This window comes from Triturus cristatus, chromosome 6 (genome assembly GCF_964204655.1).
Source record: "Triturus cristatus chromosome 6, aTriCri1.1, whole genome shotgun sequence".
Classification (NCBI taxonomy): Eukaryota; Metazoa; Chordata; class Amphibia; order Caudata; family Salamandridae; genus Triturus; species Triturus cristatus.
Window position 1 is genome coordinate 339908015 of NC_140589.1, and position 24891 is coordinate 339932905.

At 45.8% G+C, this 24891-nt stretch overlaps 1 protein-coding gene across 1 annotated transcript in view; it reads right to left on the reverse strand.

Annotated features, from left to right (window-relative positions):
• The window catches only part of TAF1B (TATA-box binding protein associated factor, RNA polymerase I subunit B), a 1023302-nt gene that overhangs the window by 152474 nt on the left and 845937 nt on the right, over nucleotides 1–24891 (reverse strand). The window contains exon 12 of the mRNA XM_085610722.1: nucleotides 22465–22555. Within this exon, the coding sequence (XP_085466848.1) occupies nucleotides 22465–22555 (91 nt within the window). The remainder of the gene's footprint in view (nucleotides 1–22464; nucleotides 22556–24891) is intronic.

Here is a 24891-nt window from a genome sequence, read left to right on the forward strand (position 1 = left end):
CCACACAACAAAATAAATGGTTAGGTAATGCTAAAACAGAATTTTTTTTCTATGTTTGATCTTAGTCAACCTTGGCAAATATATTCATAGGTGTATTTACAGATATACAGCAATAGCCTCAACCACTCCCTTAGACAGTAGCAAGCGTACACAACGGACAGATAACAAGGATTTAAAAAAACTCTGTTTACTCTCAAATTTATCTTGAGATCTTATGATCAGCAGTAGGTTGATGCATCACATCTTAGCTACTAGCCTGTACTAACTTAAAGTAAAAACCTTCATGCCATAGCCCTATAGTAGAGTTATGCTACAGAGCACAGTCCTTTAGTGTAGGACTGTGTATCATGCCTCCATATCGGTTCAGACTCCCCTGGAGTCGTGGAGATCCTTTAGCTGGAAATAGTTTTTTGCCATTTTATGAGCCACATGGTCCTTATTGCCATTTCAAGAGAGTGAGACTTTGTTGGTCATGCAAGAAAATATGGTGGCTAAGACGTAAATCAATCATCACCTGCTGGCCTGCCTGGGCACAACTAAACCTTCATCGCATTTATGCCACCTTCATTCCCATGATGGACAGTATTTGGGTGGACACATCGAAAAAAGTGCTTACTTTATCTACTGACCTCTGTGGTATCCGACTATTTTATGTTAGCTTTTAAGTTAGCTAGTAACAAAGATGTCTTTGCAAGGGTCACATAATTTCTTGGAAAATTTAGGTTGCCCTAAAGAGAGACTATTTTAAAGTAGCCCATAAAAGACATCTTGGAATATACTTAGATCCCAATTCACATCCTCAGGTATATGTTCGTCAGGTGGTGAATAATTGTGCTGACTTTACTACAGTTTCCAAATGCATTCAACAAGATCATAGGATAAGTAAACAAAACAAGCATTTGCAATGCAAATAGGTCTCGCATTTGTGAGTTAGAGCTACTGATGTTGTAAATGGCAATTTCTTTTTTACCTACACGTTTTATTTTTGTAGTGAATGTATGTAGTGTCCAAAATCTCTTGGAAAGGTCCTGCACTTCATAATAAATATATTGAAAAAGACGCAGAGTGGATTGTGTCAACAATTGCTTGGCACGTACCTCATGGGTGAAGTGTTGCCACACATGCACACCGTGGTGCTTTAATAATGTGAAACTCATTAATAAAAGTAGTGCTTACAGACTAAACAACGCGATCGGGATCGGAGCATGTGAATCTGAATCCCGGCTTCTCTTTCATTTTCTGCACTCTTTGACTCACTATCCTGCATCTTGGTTATCGCCAAAACACTGGGAGGCAATGAAGTTTGCCAACGGGGCGAGGGCAGGGGGGCTTCGGGGGTACATGAAAATGTATTCATTGCCTAGTTGTCAAAGGTCGCCCAGTGCTATTAGTTAAAAGAGTGCGGATTTCATTCAGATATTAAGAGTACTTTACTCGCATCTATGAGGAAATCAACATTAACTAAACAAAATGCCAGAATGAGTGTCAGTTTTCACAGTGTTTTAGACAGTACTGGTTGCTTAGTTTCATTGCATTCATTTTTGTATTTACTCTTTTACACAGCATCCAAAGTAGGTTACCTAACCCCAAAGCCCCGAGTTGTTAAATGACCTATAGAAGGTAGTCTTTTACAGTTGAGAAAATGTGTCCAAATGTAGTGTTGGTAGTGCCATGGAATGATCAGCAAATGAGGTACTCGATGAGCAGTTATTTAACTACACGTTCAAAACGTACGGTATTGAAGGCACCCGGAAGGCTTAGGTGCCCGCCCGGAGAGGCTAGGGATCCTAGAGCTTCTACAGACTCTGCCGTGTTCCTCTGCACCAGCAGGGCACAGCTTAGAATCTGCCGCTTCTGCTAAGAATAGGTGAGGGAGATGAGGTTGGAGCATGCGGGAGTTGCCGGCAGATTTCCAGGTTACTGAAAGTGATGATTCTGACGTGAGGCAATGGAGACTGACTTTGTCTGTACCAGTCTATTTTTTTACCATCTACCGGGCTCACTGTCATGTATCCATTCATCTCTCTTTGTTAGAGGTGCGCAAGCCAATATATTAATTAGCAGGTAGAGCCAGCCGGAGAAGAGGCAAGCGTATACGAGCCAGTGGGCGAGATGTGAAAATGATCGGCATGTTAATCGTACAGTAAATATGATGTAAATGTGTGATAATGTCTCTTCAGAATTCAAAAAATTGCATTTCTTTAGCGCGTCACCTCAGTACACAAGATTATAGCACTGAATTGAGAGGAAGTTATTAAAAGTGCTTGTTTTAAGCATGAGTTAAAACACTGCCGCTCCTCCTGCCCGACAACAATATCATTTGTGAACTAAGAGGCGTCAGTTGCCATGCATACCCCGAATGTTGCCTAGAGAATTATTATATTTAGAGTAACATTAAAATCTAGTTCATTAAACAAGAGAAGTTTTTGTATAGCACACATCTTGAACGCGCATTTTTCAAGGTGGCAATAAGAAAGATGAAAACGGAAGTGCCGGCAGGCAAGAAAACACTAACGAGAGTGGGGGGGGGGGAGGTGCAGGGGAGGTTGAAAAGTCACAGACTGAGGGAGGGGGTGATGGAGTGTGGAGACAGGGAAGAAAATAGTGTTAGGAGTAAAGGGGCCAATAGCCATGGAAGGATACAAATGAAGAACGAGGAGGGACTAACAAACCTCAAACCAATCGTAAGGCAGCATTTAAGACAAAAGCCAATGGGCAGAGAGTGGGAGGAGCTTCCACGAAGCTTCCACATCACAGTATATAATGCATGCTTTGCAAAGCGTTGGCAGCGCATGCACGATGCAAAGTTAGACGAGGCCTAAAAGAAAATAGTGCTAGGAGTAAAGGGGAAAATAGCCGTGGAAGGATACAAATGATGAATGAGGAGGGACTAACAAACCTCAAACCAATTGGAAGGCAGCATTAAAGACAAAAGCCAATGGGCAGAGAGTGGGTGGAGCTTCCACGAAGCTTCCACACTACAGTATATACTGCATGCCTCGGAAAGAGATGGCAGCGCATTCGCGCTGCAACGCTAGGCGAGACCTAAAAAGGTAGATGTCAACCCCTTCCCTGCGGGGGTAATTCTCCCATGGTGCGGGGGGGGGGGAAGTGGGGAGGGGGTAGGGGTGGGCCGCGGCGCCGCTGTGCTCATGACGAGCTCAGCTCGTCATGACTCACAGTGGAGCTGTGCTCATGACGAGCTGAGCTCGTCATGACCCCGTCCACTGATTAATTCTCCCGCACAGGCGGGGTATTAATCGCGCATGGGCGGGCCGCGGCCGTTATGACGAGCTGAGCTCGTCATGAGCACAGCTCCACTGTGACTCATGATGAGCTGAGCTCGTCATGAGCACTCAACGAGTTAATAACACTAAACTCAGACCGAGAGCTGTTCCAGTGGTTGCTTAGAAGAGATGGATGCCTTTCAGTGTCCAGGATGCTGTGTGCAATGAGTTGGTGAGATTAAAGCAAGTGAGAGTAATAACACAAATGGAAGCCACAGAGTGGAAAGCTAGGAGGGTAAACAGAGCAATAAGACTCTGTATCGACTTGAGAGTTTTAAATAAAGAAATTATAGTTAATCAGTATCCACTGCCAAACACTAAGGAAACTATTGATGATGGCAAATGCCGAATACATCACAACCTTGGATTTCGCATGTGCTTATCAGGTCATATTACATCCAGACTCCCAGGAACCTACACGTTGTGTTACACCAAATGCTTCCTGAATATTTTTAAGTATGCCATTTAGATTAATTTCAGCTGCTTCAGTTTTAGAGAGGGTGATGCAATCTGTTTTGGGAACTTTACATGATGTGTGTTGTTTTCAGGATGATGTTCTGATTTTTGGTTCAAATTGGGATGAACATAATGACACAGTTGTAGTGTTTTGGAATCATTCAAGAAGGCAGGTCTTAGGCTAACTGCAGACAAGTGTTTGTTTGGCAGGGAAGAGATATCTTTATAAGGGCATTCAGGGTCCAACAAAGGAGTGAAATTATCTGTACTCTGTGCGCTCCTCATAAAAAGGATGAATTACTTTTATTTCTAGGGATGAATGAATTTTATGGACAGTTTTTACCCAACCTGTCTGAGGAAACCAAGGAAATGAGAAGACTTTGTATGAAAGGAGGGGAGAATAATTGGACCAAAGAATGTATGACTGACTTTGAAAATGTCAAGTCTCAATCAAGGTGTGCTCCAGATCTGTAGGCTTTCCGTCATGGGAAGAAGGGTGATTAGAGATGCCAGTATTGAAGGTCTTGGAACTGTTCTTCTAAATGTTGTTGAGTGGAAAGTAAGGAATATGCTACTTACCAGTATGCATCTGTTCTTGGCATGTAGAGCTGCAGATCTACACACTTTTGCATAGATCGCCATCTGGTGTTGGGCCCGGATGTTTGCAGCTTGTTTTTCCTCTTGGAAAGTCTTTGGAAGTCACGAGGTCGGTGACTCCTCCCTTGGTTCGTATTGCGCATGGGCTTCGGCTCCATCCTCAGATTGTTTTTCGCCAACAGGGAAAGATGGAGCGTAGTAATAATAGTGAAGAAACCCATGTGTGTTGTATCTAAATAAGATAGACTGGAACAGATACAGGTAGCCGGGTGGGCGTGTGTAGATCTGCAGCTCTACATGCCAAGAACAGATGCATACTGGTAAGTAGCGTATTCCGTTCGAGGCATATGAGCTGCAGATTACACACTTTTGCATAGACTATATAGCAGTTCCCAACCCTAGCGGCGACCACCGGTATCTGTTGCAGTGGTTTGAAAAAGTGTTTTTAGTACAGCCTGGCCCACACTAGCTTGTTGCTTGGTTTGCATATCTACACAGTAATGTTTAGTGAAAGTGTGCGGTGTTGACCATGTAGCTGCTTTGCAGATATCATCTAATGGGATGTTCCCTAGAAAAGCCATAGAAGCCCCTATCTTTCGTGTAGAGTGGGCTTTAGGGGGAACAGATAGCGTGCGTTTTACCTTGTGGTAGCAAATCTGTATGCATTTTACAATCCACCTAGCTATCCCTGATTTAGAGATGGGGTTGCCTTTATGTGGTGGAGAGAAAAGAGACAAACAGTTGTTTGGTCTTTCTGAAAGGTTGTGTTCTCTGGATATAGTAAAGTAAGGCCTTTTTAACATCCAGTGTGTGTAGAGCCCTTTCTGCCACAGTTTGAGGTTGCGAGAAAAAAAACGGTAATTCTACCGATTGGTTTAGATGAAAGGGGGAAATGACTTTGGGTAGGAATTTTGGGTTGGTACGGAGGACAACCTTGTTCTGGTGCATTTGGAGAAAGGTTCTTGTATAGTAAGTGCTTATATCTCACTGACCCTTCTAAGGGAAGTGATGGCTACAAGAAAAGCTGTTTTCCATGTGAGAAATTGCAATTCACATTTATGCAAAGGTTCGAAAGGCGGTCCCATTAGCCTTGTGAGAACTATATTTAAGTTCCACACAGGTGAGGGTGGTACTCTGGGGTGAATTATTCGTTTGAGGCCTTCCATGAAGGCTTTAATGGCAGGCACTCTAAAAAGTGATAGGTGCTGTCTGTTTTGTAGGTAAGCGGCAATTGCTGCGAGATGTAGCCGAATGGATGTATATGCTAGGTTACACCTTTGTAGATGGAGTAAGTAGCATATGATGTGCTGTATAGATACGTCTAGAGGGTTGATTGTGTTGTTATGGCAATAAACAACAAATCTTTTCCACTTTGCAGCGTAGCAGGGTCTAGTGGTAGGGCGTCTAGCTTCTCTGATGACGTTCATACAGTCAGGGGGAAGGTTAAGGTATCCGAATTCTAGGATCTCAGGAGCCAGATCGCAAGGTTGAGCTGAGCTGGGTCTGGGTGTCTGATCTCTCCATGGTTCTGGGTTAGGGGGCATGGTGAGAGGTGTAACTTTTGGTGTGGCACTACCGAGAGTTCCAGCAGCGTGGTGTACCACGGTTGTCTGGAACTAGTGGGAGAGGTGGAAAGGCATACGCAAATTTGCCTGACCAGTTCATCCATATCGCATTGCCTTTGGACAATGGGTGTGGGTATCTGGCGGCGAAGCTTGGGAATTTTTTGTTTTCGTGGGTGGCGAAGAGGTCTATGTGTGGATGCCCCCACATCTGAAAGAACGGGTGAAGAACCTGCGGGTGAAGTTCCCACTCGTGGATCTGCTGCGTCTGTCTGCTGAGCAGATCTGCCATGGTGTTTTGGACTCCTGGGACATGTTGGGCTAGGAGAAAGATTTTGTGTGGAATTGCCCATCTCCATATGCTCTGTGCTAGTTGAGAGAGCTGTGGAGAGTGTGTGCCGCCTTGTTTTTGAATGTAGTACATGGCCGTCATGTTGTCTGTGCGAATAAGGACTGCCTTGCCTAAAATCTGTGTCTGAAAGGATTTTAGGGCTAGAAAGATTGGCAGTAACTCCAGATGGTTGATGTGGAGTAACTTTTGTTGCGGCGTCCATGTGCCCTGCACTGTGAGGTGTAGTAGATGAGCTCCCCAGCTGGAGAGTGATGCGTCTGTTGTTAGGATTATTTGTGGAACCGGGTCCAGGAACGGTCGACCTCTGGAAAGATTTGTGGTGTTCCACCACTGCAGAGAGCGATGGGTGCGACCGTCTACCAACACCAGATCTGTCAGTTGCCCCTGGGCCTGGTTCCATTGGCGCGCTAAGCACTCTTGGAGTGGACGCATCTGGAGTCTTGCATGAGGCACTATGAAAATGCAAGAGGCCATCATCCCTATTAGTTGCATAAACACTCTTGCTGGGAGAGAGTGTTGAGGTATGAATCTTTGACGCAAAGCCTGAATGCTTGTAATCCTGGCAGGATTGGGGTAGGCTATGGCTTTTGAGGTGTCTATGGTGGCACCGAGGTATTGCTTTGTGTGGGATGGTATTAGCTGGAACTTTTGGTGGTTCACCGTGAAACCTAGCTGGTGAAGTAGTTGGATTGTAGTGGCGGTGTGATGTACACATTGGTTGTAGGACGTGGCTTTTATTAGCCAGTTGTCCAAATATGGGAAGACGTGAATGTGCTGTCTTCTGAGGTGTGCCGCCACTACCGCTAGGCACTTGGTGAATACCCTTGGTGCTGTTGTGACCCCGAATGGGAGCACCTTGAACTGGTAGTGTTGCCCGTCCACTACAAATCTGAGGTACTTTCTGTGAGCATGGTTTACCGGAATGTGAAAGTATGCGTCTTTCAAGTCCAGTGTGGTGAGAAAGTCGTTCTGGTAGAGGAGCGGAAGTACCTGCTGAAGTGTTACCATGTGAAAATGGTCCGAATATATGCATGTGTTTAGAGGCCGGAGATCTAAAATAGGTCGTAGAGTCTCGTCTCTTTTTGGTATCAGAAAATATAGGGAGTAGACCCCTAAATTTTGCTGATTGGCGGGGACTTTTTCTATCGCATTTTTTTGTAGGAGAGAGATTACCTCCTGTTTTAGTAACGTGGAATGTTCTTGTGACATTGGGCGTTGGCTGGGTGGAATGTTTGGCGGGGTAGGTGTCAATTCTAGGCAGTACCCTGAACGAATATTTTGGTTCACCCATCTGTCTGAGGTGATGGTCTACCAGACGTGAAGGAAATTTTGTAGCCTGCCCCCGACCGGAGTGGGATGGTCTGAAGGAAGCAGGGGGAAGTCATTGGGTAGACGGTGTGGCAGAGAGGGCGGTATTTGTTTTGCCTCTGCCTTTATTGTTATTGCCCCTATAGCCGCCTCTTTGATAACCCCTTGTGAAGGTGGATTGAGCAGGGGATTTGTAGGAAGTGGACGCGCAATCTGAGGAGTAGCCTCTGGCCGTGCCCCGAAAGGAAGAGTGGCGAAAGGAGCGCCTAGGAGGGTGTGACTGCAGGGCTCCCATAGATTTCGCCGTATCTGTGTCCTTCTTCATCTTTTCGAGGGCCTCATCTACCTTTGGGCCGAATAGATGTTCTTGATCAAATGGATGATTTAATATGGAGGCCTGTACCTCTGGTTTAAAGCCTGAAACTCTCAGCCAAGCATGGCGACGGAGGAGGACGCTAGTGTTAATGGCCCTGGAGGCTGTGTCTGCTGCGTCTAAGGCACAGCGTATAGAGGTGTTAGTTATCGTCTTACCCTCTTGAATTAATTCATTGGCCCTATTTTTGTATTTTTCTGGGAGATGGTGCATGATGGTTTCTAGTTCATCATAATGCGCTCTGTCGTATCTGGCCAGTAGCGCTTGAGTGTTGACGATACGCCATATATTGGCTGCCTGTGACGCAGTGCGCTTTCCTGACGCGTCCAGTAGCTTTGACTCTTTGTCAGGTGGTGGTGCTTCACCTGACGCCTGGGAGTTTGACCTCTTCCGTGCAGTGGAGACCACTAGGGAATCTAGTGACGCTGGCCCTTTGATATAGGCAGTATCTGTGGGGGCAGCTTTATACTTTTTCTCTATGCGTGGGTTAATGACCCTAGCCCTGACTGGGTCTTTAAAAACCTCTGGCGCATTATTTTATTACCCCCTTGAGCATAGGTAGTATGGAGGTAGACCTATGTGTGGTATCAAAGGTGTCGAGGAGGAAATCTTCCTCTACCGGGTCAGTGTGTAGCTCTACCCCGTGAAAATGTGCCGCCCTCTGAAGTAGGTGGTGAAAACCTAATGAGTCTTCTGGTGGAGATGGCCTGGATGGATAAAGGTCATCTTGTGGGACATCTGGAATGTCTGGATTATTATAATTGTCCCATGGGTCTGGAGATCCTCTAGGGGTGGGGTCTTGTGGCACATCCCCTGGATCGTAATATGGGTCCCCCTGATCATCATGGTCTGGAGACGGGGTCGGGGAGCGATGAGGCAGGGGTGGAGGGGGCGGAGGTGGAGGAGGTGGGGAAGGCACTCTGAAAGGGGAGGTAGCAGAGTCTTTCCTCTTTGGAGGTGGAGGCGGAGCCGGTTTGTCCAAATGTCTCTTTTTAGAAGAGAGTGCCAAATGTCCAGTTTTTGGATCCTTGGTAAGTGTCTTTTGCAAGGGATCCGGTGTAAACAGTTCCTGAGACATTGTTTGTTCCGTCGGCGCCGAAGGTTTCGGGGCCGATGACTTTTTGGGCTTGTCCGTGCCGTACTTTTTTGGAACCTCCGATTTATTGGTCGGCGCCGAGGTAGGCTTCGGCGCGGGAGTGTCGGTGCCGGGGGCCTTATGGTGTTTGGTCAGTACCGAAAGGCTGGGTTTCGACACAGAGGACTTTGGTGTGGAGCTCAGTGTCGAGGTAGAGGCCGGTCTCTTTTCCGGTGCCGAAGTGTGTTTATCGGCACCGCTGGCAGGCTGGCTCGAGCCCGAGCCGCCGGAAGGCTTTTTAGGCTTCTTCACCGAGCCCGAAGGTGGGGTGTTTGAAGCAGTGTCTTTGGTCTTGCCTAGGCCTGGAGGTGAAGGCGTGACCGAAGCCTTTTTGGGTGTCGGCGCGGGTGTGGGAGGGGGTATAGTACTCACGACCCTCTGCGCCAGAGTGATGTCTTCCACATCCGAGTCGTCGGCTTCGGAAGCACTGACGAGGTCCTCTTCGGTGTGCTGCTGTCCCGGAGCTTCGACGTCGTCCCCGAAGATGTCGACTGGAACGGAGGTCGAGGAGTGCGCCATGTTTCGTCTGGCCCTTCGATCTCGAATAGTCTTTTTCGATCTGAAAGACTTGCAGGCGGGACAGTCTCGAGCCTCGTGCTCATGAAGATCGGTGTGGGGGAATTTGGACCCACATCGAGGGCAATTCTTGAATGGAGTTCTTTCCATCAGCCGGGATCGGAGCTTGGATAGGCCCGAAGGCCGCCGTCGATGACTGGAATCGAAGATGTGTTGAAGAGAAGGTGATTGAGGAAATCTGGATCTTAACAATACTGCCATGAGTGAGGATTCCGCTTCGATCGTCGAACTGGAAATGTTCGGAACCGGAGCGCGAAGTATTACATCCGAGCCCGATGGCGGAAAAAACAATCTGAGGATGGAGCCGAAGCCCATGCGCAATATGAACCAAGGGAGGAGTCACCGACCTCGTGACTTCCAAAGACTTTCCAAGAGGAAAAACAAACTGCAAACATCCGGGCCCAACACCAGATGGCGATCTATGCAAAAGTGTGTAATCTGCAGCTCATATGCCTCGAACACACTTTTTACCTGTACCTCTGGATCTTTGAAAGGCGTTAAAATAAATTATTCGGTGATTGAAAAGGAAGCTGTAAGTTCGGCGTTCACTGTAAGGATGGATCACCAACCTTTGCAGGAAATGGTCTCCAAAAAAGTTTTAACGGGCCCTCAGAGAACAAGGGGTGAAATATATGATGCTATACCCAGCACGACTCAAGATCCTCAATGGAAGTAAAGCATACTTCTTCAACAAGCCTGAAGAAGCCAGCGACTGGCTTGAGGGAAGGAGGACTGTGGGGAAAAATGGAGGCTCGCGCAGGTCTGAATACCGCCAATCCAGACGAGAGGTGATGAGTGCAGACGGACCGGCTCCAGGCGACAGGGAACGTGAACAGAGTACGGTCAAGTGACTGTGGAGTTTGTGTAGCGACCTGAGGTGCTCTGTCCTGGGAGAGGAGGAAAATGGCATGAACAAGGGGGCCCGAGTTTGAGGGGGAACCTAGAGGGTTCAGCCAGAACACCGTGCTGTATAGCACTGGCTGAGCCGGGATTGCGTTCCAGAGGCATTCCCATGGTTGGAACTACAGTTGTGGCTGGGAGTGGAGGGGGGGGGCTCAGGGAGTTGGTAACGGGTGGCCTTAGCACTTCTGTCTTAATGGGTGTAACTTCCGGTAGCCATGTATAACTCTTTCTGTTGACTGCGGGCTTACGTTCCCTCTTCAAGTTGGATTTGGGTCTAATGGGGCGACAGGCACTCTGCAAGTTTGAAAGGTGGGAGGTTGGGGACACACTGTGCAGGGAGGCAGGGAGTTGGTAGTGGGTTGGTCTATTGGGGGTGGTTTGTTTTGCTCAATGTCAATCTTGTTGTGGTTTGTTTTGCTCAATGTCAATCTTGTTATCTGGTATGGTGGTGTGGCTCTGTTGGGCACGATGGGACATGGTTGATCCGAGGAGGTGGAGACCTCATGCAACTGATGGGTGAACAGGCAAGAGTTAAGATATGGACGTGGAACGTGAATGGGCTGGGGAACAAAATTAAGCGAACGCTGGTGCTGCAGTACCTAAAGCGGTACTCCCCGGATGTGGTTCTCCTTCAGGAGATGCACCTGGGTGCCAATAGATGTAAGGCCCTCGACCGTTTTGGGTATAAGGTGGTGGCTCATTCGGGTTTCACATCAGGTTCCAGGGGAGTGGGAATCCTGCTTCGTAATACCCTGCCTATAGTAATCTCGGGTACATGGACAGACAACTCTGCATGCATGGTGGCAGTGGCAGGTAGGTGGGAGGGAGGGATGGGTAGTAGTTCTGGGCTCCTGCTAGATCCCGCCAGGTTTGCATTCCATGACTTTTGAGAGACTTGGCTCCTTCTTGGTGGACCTTCCCCGGGGAGTTCTCTAGCTGGGGGGTGACACAAATGCTGTTATGGATGCTGATTTGGACCGATCGGGTGAGGGGAGGGAACACAGGGGGGAAAGTGGCCTACGAGGCTTTGTTGAGGACTAGCCCTCTTACAGACACTACACGTTCTACTCGACCAGACATGTGTCCTATTCCAGGTTGGACCATCTGTTCACGCATGTGGACCGGCTGGGAGACTTTGCGGAACCCCACATACTACCTCGGGGAATCTCAGACCATTCTCAGGTGAGCGTTCTTCTCAGGGGCTCGGTGATAGCCAGGACCTCCTTTCCAAGGATAGACCCGTGTCGCCTTAGGGACGAAACCATTAGTGACAAACTCAGGGAGGGTTCCCAACTGTACTTCGAGGAAAATCAGGGCTCAGTTGTATCTCACTTAACGATATGGGAAGCCTACAAGACGGTTCTTAGAGGACAGGCCCAGGCACTGATTGGCACACAGAAGAAAGAAGAGGCCATACAAATTAGGCAGCTAAAAAACGAGTTAGTGATTCTTGAGAGGGAAGCCGGGGGGATGCCCTCGGCTGATAACAGTCATGAGCTGGCCCTGAAACAAAAGGAACTCCGAGCGCTGGCGGAGAATGAGGCGCGTGCCTATTCCCTAGCCACGCAACATTGGATATATGATGCTGGGGATAAAAGCCTGAAGCTACAGGCATGGCTTGAACGCCAGGACAGGGAGCGCTCCTGGGTTGCAAAGATAAGGGATAGTGAGGGGGCATTGGCCTCCATTGGCACAGATATAGCGGAAGCTTTCGCATCGTACTTTGAAAGGGTCTACACCCCGGTACGCACTAGGTCGGAACAAGACTGCGCGGAGTTTTTGCAAGACTTTGCGCTGCCTACACTGTCCCAGGAGCAAAAAGACCAGCTAGAGGCAGAATTCACTGGGATGGTGAGGCTCTCAACGCACTTAAGTCTGGGAAGGCGCAGGGACAAAATGGGCTCCCTGTGGGAATATACAAGCGGCAGGCGAACTTCATCGTCGACCCCCTCCTCCAGATGTATCTAAAGAGCGAAAAGTGGGGATGCTGCCGCCGGATCATAGAGAGGCCACGATAGTTGTTATCCACAAAGCAGGGAAGCTGGCTGATCAATGCTAATCATACCGGCCAATCGCGCTAGTTAATGTTGAAGCCAAGGCACTGGAGACGCGGCTGCTCTCAGTTTTGCCAGATTTAGTACATGTAATCAGTCAGGGTTTAGGCCGCACAGGAGTACTCGTCATAATTTACGCCGCTTGTATGGGGTCCTATATATGACAGAAGACATAGGCAATATTCAGACAGCATTGATGGCGCTGGACGCCTCAATGGCCTTCAACAGCATTGAATGGCCATACTTATTTATGGTACTGCAACGACTGGGCTTCGGACCGAGATTCTGCAGCTGGGTCCGGAGGCCATTTACATTCCAAGAGACATACCCCACACTACCCATACTCAAAAAAAAAAAGAAAAAAAGGCTAAGGAAGGCAAGAATTTCCATTGTTGCATTGACACTTGGCACAATATCTGCCTACTTCCATCTTTCATAATACTACTTCGAACAATGAGGAACATTTTAAAATTTTGCCGACACCCCCCCCCCCCCTTCTAACCCCGTGCATCCCCTGAAGCCCCCCACCCCCCCCATGGAAAACCCTTGTGTTATCTGACCGGCACATAGTCCGGAAGATAGCACCCCTTGAAACAAGCTCCCATCAGGGGAACCCCACCCATCCCCCTGAAGAAAATACATGCCAGAAAAGTATGAAACATAAAGAGATGAAGTCCCCGCCCAAGATACAAATGAGAAAGAGGTCACCAAGACCTCTTTTAAACAATTAACTAAGCCAACCTAAACCTAGACCAAGGAGAAGAGGGAAATTTTAATCAGTATGGATAAGTGGCTATGGCCTAAAATGAAGTAAGGAGCGTAGATCTATATATAATAGGGATACGATATCTGATAGGCAGATTTGGAAGAACCCCCAACACTATCTCAGAATATACGCTATCTAATTGTGTTCTTTCCCTAATGTTATCAGAAGCTCATCGGCTGCCTGTACAGTCCTAATGTTATACATCCGATTATTATGCATAACTTTAATGGCTGCCGGGAACATGAGCTGAGCCGTTGCTCCGACCTTCCTAAAGGCATCCAGACGCCTCCCGAACTCCCACTGTTTTTCCAATGTAATTCTGGAGAGGTCAGACCTAACTAGAAAAGTATAGCCTGCCCCGGCGAGAGACTTTTGTTTTAATGCCAGGTTAAGAATCTGCTCCTTCAGTACATACGTGTGAAAGTTAACGAGAATTTTACGCGGTTTTGATCTTTGGGGGTTACGCCGAAAGGGGTCCCTGTGGACTCGCTGTATGTCCATGGCTAATTCTTCAACAGAGTGCTCTAAGCCCAGGGAATCCTTTAACAGGCCCGAGATGAACTGCTTTATGTCTGGGCCCTCGGTTCCTTCCGGAATGTTAAGAATTCGTATATTCCCCCGTCTGGCATTGTTTTCTAACGTCTCCAGCCTCTCGCTTAGGCTTTGTTCCTCACTAATAAGCTTCTTTATGTCATCCTTAGCTTGCTCTAAGTTAGCTGAGGAAACTATTGAGGATTCTTCCAAGACACCTGTTCTAACGGTTAAGCTCTCAATCTTGTTATCTAATGCCTCGCAGTAGTTCCTTATCTCCTTCTGGTTTGCAGAGGACTCTGAAAACCCTTTCCTTATCTCCATTGTAAGTGCTGAGAACATCCCCAACAAAGAGGCGGCTGAGATAGAGCACTCATCCTCAGAAATAGCAGAACCAGGTCCAGCAGTGTTACCCTTCTGAAACTGGACCTTAGTAATCTCTTGATCCACACAGACTCCACCAACTGCCCCCTCCAACTCCAGTGTTACCGTCGCATGGTCGCCGGAAGTAGGCCCATCCGCCGTTAACAAGCTCAGTGGGGGACTCTGTTCAAAGGTAGAAAAACCTGCTATAACCTTCTTCCCCAACACCGTTTCTTGACCTGCTCCTGCTCCAGCTCCTTCTAAGTCATTCACCTGTGGTGCGAACTGTTGTTCATTCATCCCCCCTGATGTAACTTCGTCTCCACCTAGTGCACAGAAGGATAGTGCTGGCACGTTAGCAGAAGGAGAGGGAGAGGGAGAAGGAAGAGGGTCCGGAACATACAAGACCCCTGCCATATTATGATCTTCCACAAGGTTAAGGATCTGAGGGACCGCTTTAAAATAAGATCGAAGTGATGGAGTGATCTTAGAGCCCAAGGATAATACTGCCTTGGAACCCTTCGTTTTGGTTTTGGACTTAGGTTTATGTTTATGTTTGCTACCTCGAGCCTTCACTTCTGTGTTTAAGTAGGAAGAAAGCTTCCTCCTAACCGATATGTCGGAACTCTGAGCAGTGGCTGCCTCCTCAACAGTTTGTAGAAGCGCTATAATTGGCTCTTGCGGTAACCCAGCCTGCGTTTCAAACCCTTCAGGACTCTTACCGTAGTCGAGAGCTTCCAACTCTAGCCTTCCCTCTTTGGCTGTTCTCAGAGGGGGTGGGGGTATTGACTCATGTGTACTTCCAGAAGACGCTTTACCATCTACTCTGCAGGCTTTAGCCACATAGGCAGGACCGCGGAATAACTGCCCCAGGCTCCGCACCTTCCTCCCCCGCCTTAGCTCCAGCGCGGCAGCCCAGAAACAGAGCCTCGGTTTCCCCAATGGCTCTAGCGAAAGAGATGAAACAAGCCGACCTGACTTCGACTCTTGAATCGGCGGCTTCCTTATAACACACAGAACTGCTCCGGCCTCTCTCGAGGGCACAATGCTCCTAGAAGACACAAAACTCTCAGCCGGAACAGCTGTGAAGAAGCCCTCACGGTGTTCTCCAGCCTCCGGGAATACACACGGCCAAAAGCAGCAGGCAGCCGGAGGAGAAACGCGGAAATGCATTTTCAACATGCATTAAAGGGACAGCAGCCGCCGAAAAAAATTGAAGCAAAAAGCATTTTATCCGGCTCAAAGTGAAAGTTAGAAATCATCCGGCACCTTCAAAACATAATTTGCTGCTCCAGCCATCGAGAGATCAGACGTCGTTACGGGACGACAGCATGGGGTAGAATGGGGTAGAATCCGACGGGAGCTCGCATCAGAGCACCACGGCAGCTTAGCTAGCTGCCGCCATGTTTTCCTCAAGGCCTCTACACCGGGTGTATTACCCGCGTACTCATCTATATGCCTGGGGCAGAAGCCACTCAGCCCTATGTGCGAGGGGATGTAGAGAAGGCACATTCATCCATATCCTGTGGGAATGCCCAGAGATAGTGCCCTTCTGGACTAAAGTTGTGGACACAATGGCAGCGGTAGTGGGTTCTCTGGGCCCACTAGAGCCTAGGTGGCTATTGTTGATGATCAAATGGGCCACGGACTGGTCCAGACACAATGAGATCTGGCTGGCAATGGCAGCAGGGGTGGCAAAAAGGAATATTGCAAGTAGCTGGGGGGCGCAGGCGCCCCCACAGTGGGACCAGTGGGTGCGGTATCTAGATTGGTGCCAGAGAGCTGAAGAAACTATTTATAAGTCCAGGGGTTGCATAAAGAAATGGAAAAGTATTGATAATCCCACCTGTGCTATGTCAGCCTCCCACTGTATTGTGAAATGTCATTCCACCATATGTTATATGAATATTGTCCTGAACTGTATGATATTGTGAGCAATGTTAATAAAAAGATTTCCACAAAAAAAAGGTTTTAATATGGTTTTAGCCAAAAACAAAAGAGGTGCTGTAGAAATGCAAGAATATGACTTTCCGGCTGAATGCGTCCCAGGAGTAGATAACAGTGCAACTGATTGTCTCTTGACATTTGTGATGAATTAATCAAAAAACACTTTATTAAGGTGGGTGAAGAAAATGCTGGGGATGTGATGGATGAAGTGTGGTCTGGTAAAAGTATGTGTGTGGTTATGTGCAGGGTTACCTAACAGGAAGAGTGGAACAATGCACTGGATCAGGGTGAAACATTGGCCATGTAAATATATGGGAGAAGATTGGCTGAAAAATAGGTTTTTGAGTGACCCAGTTAAACTGTATTTGAAGATTAAGAATTAATTATCTTTGTGTGACAGGCTGCTGTTCTGAGGGGACAGATTAGTAACCTCTAGTAGATTGTGTAATAGAGTATTTGACAATGCCATGAAGGCCATTTGGGAATGGTCAAAACTATCGTCAGGATTCACTTTGATTTTTGGTGTCCTGGTCTTGATTTATAAATTGAAGGAAAGATCAGGGAATGTTAGGAGTGTAATGAAAGTGACAACCTACATAAAGTAATAACTGTTCCTATGTTATGTAGAGATCTACCCGACGGTCCATGGCAAGAGATTGCCATGGATTTGGTGGGTCCTTTAAGAGATTAAAGTTAGACTCCTTATTTATTTGTAGTGGTGAATCTATTTCAAGGTAGCCTAAACCTGGATGTGTAGCTGACATTTCTGGGGCTGGTTTATGCTTTCTTGAGAATCTTTTCAGAAAAGAAGGTATCTCAATAGTATTTTAGCAGATAATGTTTAATTTTGCTCTCATGAGGTAAGACAATTTTTGAATGCTTATGATATTAGTCATAAGAAAGCTATCATCCCCAAACCAATGGAATGGTAGAAAGGTTTAATAAAACTATAAAAGAAGGCAATCAAATTACTAAATCCCGTCGGCTTGATTGGAAAAAAAAGTTCCAAGCCCGCATGGTCGCATACAGATTAGCTCCGAATGCTACCACTGGGCATTTTACCTTTGAATTGTTTAGAGGAAGGAAGGCCAACACTCTGCAAGTTCCTGAATGAAGTGAAATAAGAGCTGTGTGTGTGTTTCTGTGGGGGACACGTGAGGAAAGCGTGAGCATGACAAAATGGTCGAGAGGAACAAAGTGTTCGACAAAAGGCATGCTGTAAAAGAAATAAATGTTGAAATACATGATTGGATGAAGATTTGAGGCCGAGGTGGCTCTAAACCATGGTCAAAGTGCTCTGGACTTAAGAGAATCACCAAGACCTTTAAGAAGGCAGTTAAGACATCAGATGGCAGAACTTGGAATGTTAAGTAAATTATTGTTTTGAAAGGTAACTACTCCTATTTGAAAAAGTGTTCTGATCTCAGTAAAGATCAGCTTTACTCTACTATTTATGGGGACACTGCTACCAGTGGTTTGAAGCTTTATTGTCATCTGCTTCCCAAGAGAATCTCCAGGAGGCCATGTTATTTGAAAGGCTATGTATAGATTAGGATACATTTGATCGTTTATCTGTCTTACTGTAATTTATTTGCTATTTGCCAAATTTGGTGTTGAAAAAAAAGGTGAAAGGCATGGTATCTAGCTAGTCTATGTTAGCTAGTGACATGTATGTTACTGTATATATATCACAGAGTCTAAGGATCTGGAATGTTGGGGGCACACATGTGGGGGCAGTTGCAGGTAGCTGAGGTGGAATAAAACATACCTGGATGGTTCCCAATGTCTGTTCCAGTCTCATTTTGTGCTCCCTCTCTCAGCGTTCCATCACATTGATCTGTAAGACGTTCAGGGCACCATTCCTAGACCTGTATGCTTCAAAGACAACATTCTCCAAAGCATCATGTGTCTATTGATACCATGACCCCTCAGCCTGCTATATGCCTTCTTGCTTTTTTTCTGCTAATACAGAGCATTTTGCTGAAAATCAGCAGGAATGGTGCCTTTTGTTTTCCTGGTGCATCCTTTCTAGGCTTGGAAATTACAGTTACTACTCCCTTGGCCAGCTGATGACATTGAGTGGATCCTGTTAGTGTTGCCACTTGCCCGAATATGCTTCTCTCTGTATATGGACAAGCTGATCTTAATCTTGTTGTACAAGCATGGTGAATGTTCGATCGGCCTACACATCTTGCTGCATATGTCGCTGGAAAGTCAACTCTCTTTGCCCACCTGATCAATTTTATGAGCATTATTCGCAAATCCCACAAATTATATTTCACAGCGTGTACGCTACATCATCCAAAGTCTTGATTAGCACCAGGATCAACTATATGTGAAGGATCAAATATGGAGTTGTAAGATTCCAACTGTACCTCCAAAGGGCACTCTATATCACCAATATTCCCAGATTAAAGCTTTGACTACCATCTGCCCACACCTACAGCTATGAAAGCCTGATATTACCACACAATATGGACTAAATGGGATTGTCATACCCCATCAGTTGTAAGAATCAGTCATTTAGTTAATTGATTGGAATGTGCGGATGGCTCTAAATCTATGCCTGGGGATTGAACCTGCTTTGCTATAATGGTCTGAATTAATGTGTGGGAGTACAGTTACTATCCAAAATGTGCCATACTAATTCATTGCATAATCCTTAAGGCCACACTAATCCTCTTGGGACAAACCTTACTATCTAACGCCATCACGTTTTCAAACCTCTGCCCATCTTCCACCACCTCTAAACAGAGAAAAAAGAAATGTAGGTCGATTATGATTATAGCTGTATAATTGCAGACATCTATCCCAATCAAGTAATAGACAATACTAAAACCATCCTCATGTTCTACACCCGGACAACTCCGCTAAGAAAATGACTAACCAACATCTTCTCACACAAAATAAATGATTAGTGGTGGCTGGAGGCTCGGAGTATCTTTTAACTGACACAACCCCTTAAATACCCTAATCACAGACAACAGAATGCTAATGATCGAAGCGAAACAGTTCAGTTTTTGGATCATCGATCAAACCTTCAAAAATGGAAAGGAATCCAAACAACAGTTCTGCTCCTTCTTTTCCAAACTGCTTTGCTAAAGAGACAACTCAATGTTGTCCCTCTTCAGCCACCTCTTCCCCACCTCTCACTTTCTTGGCTACACTCAACCTTCATTCACGCCTGCCCCCTTTATTCCTGTCTGGGTGATTCAGTAGTGTTACGGTCTTCTTCTAATGCCTTACAAGGCACCCTTTTCAATGCCACACCTTCAGTTAAAACACCTGTGACATCCACTGCCTTCAGTCTTATCCTGAACAATGACTTCCAACTACTTGCTGTCATCGAAACGTGGTTCACAATCACTTTTGCACCTAACTTTAAGTCACTGGACCTAAACCGAGCTATCAGCTGGAGTTGGCAAAACCTGCAACACGCAATTCAGGGCATAGTAATTGAGTTGTGCAAGGGTACGGAAAGAATATCTCCAGGCATGTATTTATGAATCTTCTAACAACACCAAAGAACTGTTCTGGATTATTAAGAATCCCCTTCATCCTCCAGTTTGTCAGCTCTCTTGGTTGAACTATGGAACAATCTTCTATCTTTTGTCGTAAAACAAAACCTGAAAGCTTGAGTCTCACATTGCTTTTATTGCCCCAAGGTTACTGAACCCTATCTACTCTTCTATTCCTTCCTGTGCAAGCTCACTGTATGCGTTTGAGCCTGTGCCCGAATACAAGTAATATCTTGATCAGCTTTGAGACATCTATACCGCTAAAGTCAGTAACCATAGTCAAGGCCCCAAAAATGTACGTCAGTCATCACCAACCTAATCAAGATCTCCCTATGAAGGGAAGTTATCACTCAGGCATTTACATATGCAATAATCACTCCCATCCTAAAGAAACACACAGCGGCAGAAACACCACCGCTAATTGCAGACCATTCTGAGGTCGAATTTGCATTGGAAAAATGCTTGAAACTTTTGTCATGCTCCAACTGTCATCTCACCTGAATCTTTGTGCGGCACTGCACACTTATGCGTGTGTGCCAAAAGCAGAGTGGAACAGTGCTCCGTATCCCGCCAAATGTATAGTTCCCAGAGTATAAGTGAACCCACACCTGCATAGGGAACAGCATATTAGTGAAAGGTGGACTAGCTGTTTTAAGTAACTGGTCCGCTTTTCATTGTGCAGGAGCCAACTTGACCTGTGATTGAAATGGTAAGAGAGATTCCCTAAAGGCCTGTGCCGTAGGTGACTGCAACCAATCCCTTTCAAGGGGTGTCATCAGGGGATGCACTGAATGTGCGCTACCTTTAAGTACAGGCTAGTCAGGGCGCCCTTTAACAGAACCTTTGTCGCTGCACCTGCATCTTTAACAGGGCACAGGAGCAAAATCAAAGTGTTCCCTCGTTTGCATGGGGCCACGAAAATGAGGGCACGCCCCCTGAGATCGTGCCTGCCCACATATATCACTGGTGTGATGTGCATTACAGAAGGGCAGCACAAACAGCTGTCATCCCATCTGTAAAACCATAGTGCGCAATGGGTGCAATAAGTGGGCACACGTCACCAGAGCAATTTCTATAATATAGTCCATGGAGTAAAACTGCCTTGAAAGGGAGTTCCGTCAGACTCCAGAACCCTTAGGGATACAGAGACCCCTCTATCTATTATTAGAGAAGGGCCTTTCTACTCTCAGGGAATGGGCCTCACTATGCACTGATTCTACTGGTTCTTTCGGCCATCTTTGTCACCATGTTTGACAAGGGGTTTATCGAAAAACTGTCCACTCCACATGGCCGCACAGCCCTACCAAAGTTCACTTCCTCCTTTCAAAGTAGGATCATTCTGCTCTAGTATAGTCAACATTGGACGTGTCAAAAATCAGGACTTGCTCCTATCTTCAACACAGCTCAATGTTTACAGATATTACAAATACACTATGTATGCTGGTATATAACACATGCCAGTGGGGAGTGATCTTCATTGGCAACCTTTCATTAACACCAGATAATTGGATCTGCTCTCTATGCCTTCTCATATGGCCTGCCATTGCTCCACTGCTTTCAGAAAAACTCCAATCTTCGCTACAGTTAGCCCACACCTTTATTATTATAAAAGTATATATATTGGCCTCTCCACACATTCTTTTCAAAACTGCATTAAGTTCAAAACTATGCAGCTTTTCTGCAGTTTGCCTTGCAATGGCATGACCGCATCACTTCGGCCCTTAAATCCCTTAACTAGCTCCCAGTAAAATAAAGTGTTCTTTGACAATCTTTACCTAGTGCACAAAGTAAGCAATGGCCATAGACCGAACTGCCTTGCAAACGTATTTGTCCCTTACTATCTGACTAAATTTCTCTGGTCCGCTAACCAGTACGTACTGGTCAGCTTGACCGTTCAGGTACAGTAGATACGGTGGTTGATCTCTGCATGTCGAAAGATCCTCCTGGTGGAATGCCCTTCTTCTCTGAGACCACACAGTGACTACCTCAAAATCAGACTAACCCTATTAATCACTAACCTCTTCACCATGGCAGATGGATAACCATATCTTTTCCACAACCGCCCCGGAGATATAAACTATAAGCTATGTACTGCCATTTATTCACCCAAGGCAACCTGGCTCTTCTCCCTGGCACTGTGGACTCATGTTAGTAAGGCTATGTCATCTTGTAGTGCATTATCAACAGGTGCTATTCTCCAGCTACTGCCCATCAGTGCTGGACGGGAGTAAGGTTCTCTTAATCATGTGCTAGAAATTAATTGTATTACAAGGTTAATCACCACTTAATCACACTCCCCTTACTTTTCGGGAGCAAGAAGATCCAAAAGAAAGACAGAAACTTAGAACTAGGATCGAGCTGTTCAAAGGAAAATACTTACAGTTATCAAAAGAACAAGTGCTACAGGTGGCAAAGTCACTTTCATTAAAAAAATAATACATTTGTGCAGCACTACACCATAAAATATTGAGACCAACAGAAGAAGACAGCCACATTGTCCGTGCCCCTGCCAAGACCATTCTAGCTATTATATTGCTTCTAAAAAATACCTATTTTGGAGATCGAACTTAAGTTATGGCCTTTTCTCTTTACAACTATCCCTGGATCTAGATTTAAAGAGTAATACAGAACTTGTAAGTGTTTCAGAAATAACTGCTTCAGAACTAATGCACAAACGAGATAAATACACAGTATATCAGTTTGGCCAGTAAAAAATCCCACACTTCTTCAATTTACCGTGCAAATTCTTCCTCCTTTTTCTTTTGTGCTTCGCCCAAAGACAACTTCATAGTCTTGTACCACCTTCTGAAATCAAACCAACATGCACCTAAAATCCAAAACAGAAGAAACACAAGTGTATTTAGGTCAAGGGACAAATGAGAAGTACTTAAGGTGTATTTTTATTAAGCACTTGATACTGCTGTTTAAGACATTTTACTATAGCAAAAATATTTCCAACTACAATATTGTAGAAGTGAAAACACACACAAAAACAAAGGTTAAAGTGACGTTACAGTTAAGTGCAGAAATAACAAAAAAATTAACATTTAAAAAAACGAAACAAAAACACTGAAATTCACCAGTTATAGTTCACTGAGCTCACTATAACTTGAGACCCGCGATGCTACACTTATCCCCTCACATATTACATCACTCAGAACATGTTAAATGACATCAATGATGACCTCACTGTTGACATCCCAACCGAAATCATTGACGACATCACTGATACCACCACAGTCGTATACAGCATATTACTACTCTGTGAACACATGAAACAGCACAAGTCCCGGAAGCAAGTGTGGGTGTGAATTGGTGAGAATTGTTCACCATTTACAAATCACTAAAGATTTGGGTATTATTTCCTGTTAAACAAGAGAAAGAGTGAGAGCCCCTGATATGGGTTGCAGAGCTATGTTTCAAAGTAGGTTGTGGCTTACAGCAAAGCCAGTGCCAAAAATGTGTGAAAAAGGCCAAAGCGTCTGTAGGCAATCGATTATCCACCCGATTATCCACCAGTGGATATCTGGGCATGTGCCCACTTTAAATAGTTGTAATACAATGCTATAGGTAAAGTATATGTAGCACATACATTTATAAAGTGTGAACGTTTATTTCCAGACTAGCAGAGGGGATGCAGAGGGTAGGAGGCTGGAAATAAGATAGTGCTTAGTTCTTGTAATCAGATACTGAGAACCTTGGAAATAAAAAGCCTGATGCAGGATGGTAAGAGCTTTAAAGCACATCCTCTTTTTAAAAGTAGCCAGTGTAGCTCCCGCAGGTAGTGAAAAATGTGTACTCTCTGAAGGATGTCTAATGGGCAGCAGCATTTTGAACCACTTGCAAATTCTTGATCCGCTCGTCTGGGAGAACGAGATAGAGACCATTAGCATAGTCCAGTCTCGAAGTGGTCAATGTATGGACCACTGTCTTACGTTTCTTCAAGGACAGGAGATCCAGCAAGTTTGAAAGGGATTTCAGGAGGGAAAAACAGATTGCTGCATCAGAGGTGATTTGATAACAGAAGGACAGTTTGTCATCTATCTTTACCCCTAAATTCCTGGCTAATGATGCGAGCCCCAGAGGGGATGGGAGATCCTGCGGCCAGCAGCTGTACTACCATTCTCCTCCAGAATGATCAAACAGGAGGATATCTGTTTTATCTGCGTTACATAACAGATGGTTATCTCTCAGCCAACCCAAAAGGTGTTTGGGGGAGAGATAAGCCCTAAATAACATGTACAGTTGTATCAATGTTAAGCGTGCATTTCTTGAAATGTATCTGTGGGTATTCTAATACTTTCACCCGCTCCCTATCATGTAGGACTCTACTGAAGTCCTCCTCCTAAGACTCTCCAAGGGGTTGCAGCGAACACTGTAAGTAAGCGACTAAGGCTCTAGATAATCAACTAATGTTGTACGGACATTCAGCCATAGCCCAACATGTGCAAGGTATGTATGAGCGGATAAGTAGCTGGCTCCTATTCCCAAAACCCCAAAATATCCCATAAAATACGTAGTAGGGAGCATCCAGAAGAAATTGGCACTCATGGAGGTCATACTGTTCCAAAAGGGAAACAAATGGAAGGAGCTGACCATCTTGAAAGACGTCATCCCAGGGTAGTGAGTAAGACTTGCTCCCAGAACTGTAACTCCCAATACTTGCTTGTTGCCCTTGGGCTTGGGGAGACTGAGAAGAAGTATCGTAGGACCATAAGTAGTGAAGTTTTTGGTGACCCATACATCTCTAGTAAAGCAGCTGAGTGTTGACAGTAGAAAGAAAGGGAGACTGCCTCCAGGGCCGGCCCCCTGGTACAAAGCGTCAATATGCCAGCCAGATCAAGAGGCGGGCCGGAAACACCGGTTTCCTTAAGGAAATGACACACTGTCCAGTGGGAGAGCCATTGCAGTTGGGCTGGCAAGTACTAGTATTCACAGTTGGGTGCGCCAGGCCTCCCTGTGGATGCTGCAATTTAGAAAGGGCAACCTTAAGATGAGAGTAATGCCATATGAGGTCATTAAGTATTGTGTCTTCAAATCAAATGTTTTTTTGGGGGAGAAATACTGGAAGATTGGCAAAGTAGTAAACAAGGCAAGGGAGCATCATTATCTTTGTCCAGCAATACGACCCATCAATGAGAGGGGTAAGGACCACCAGATGGC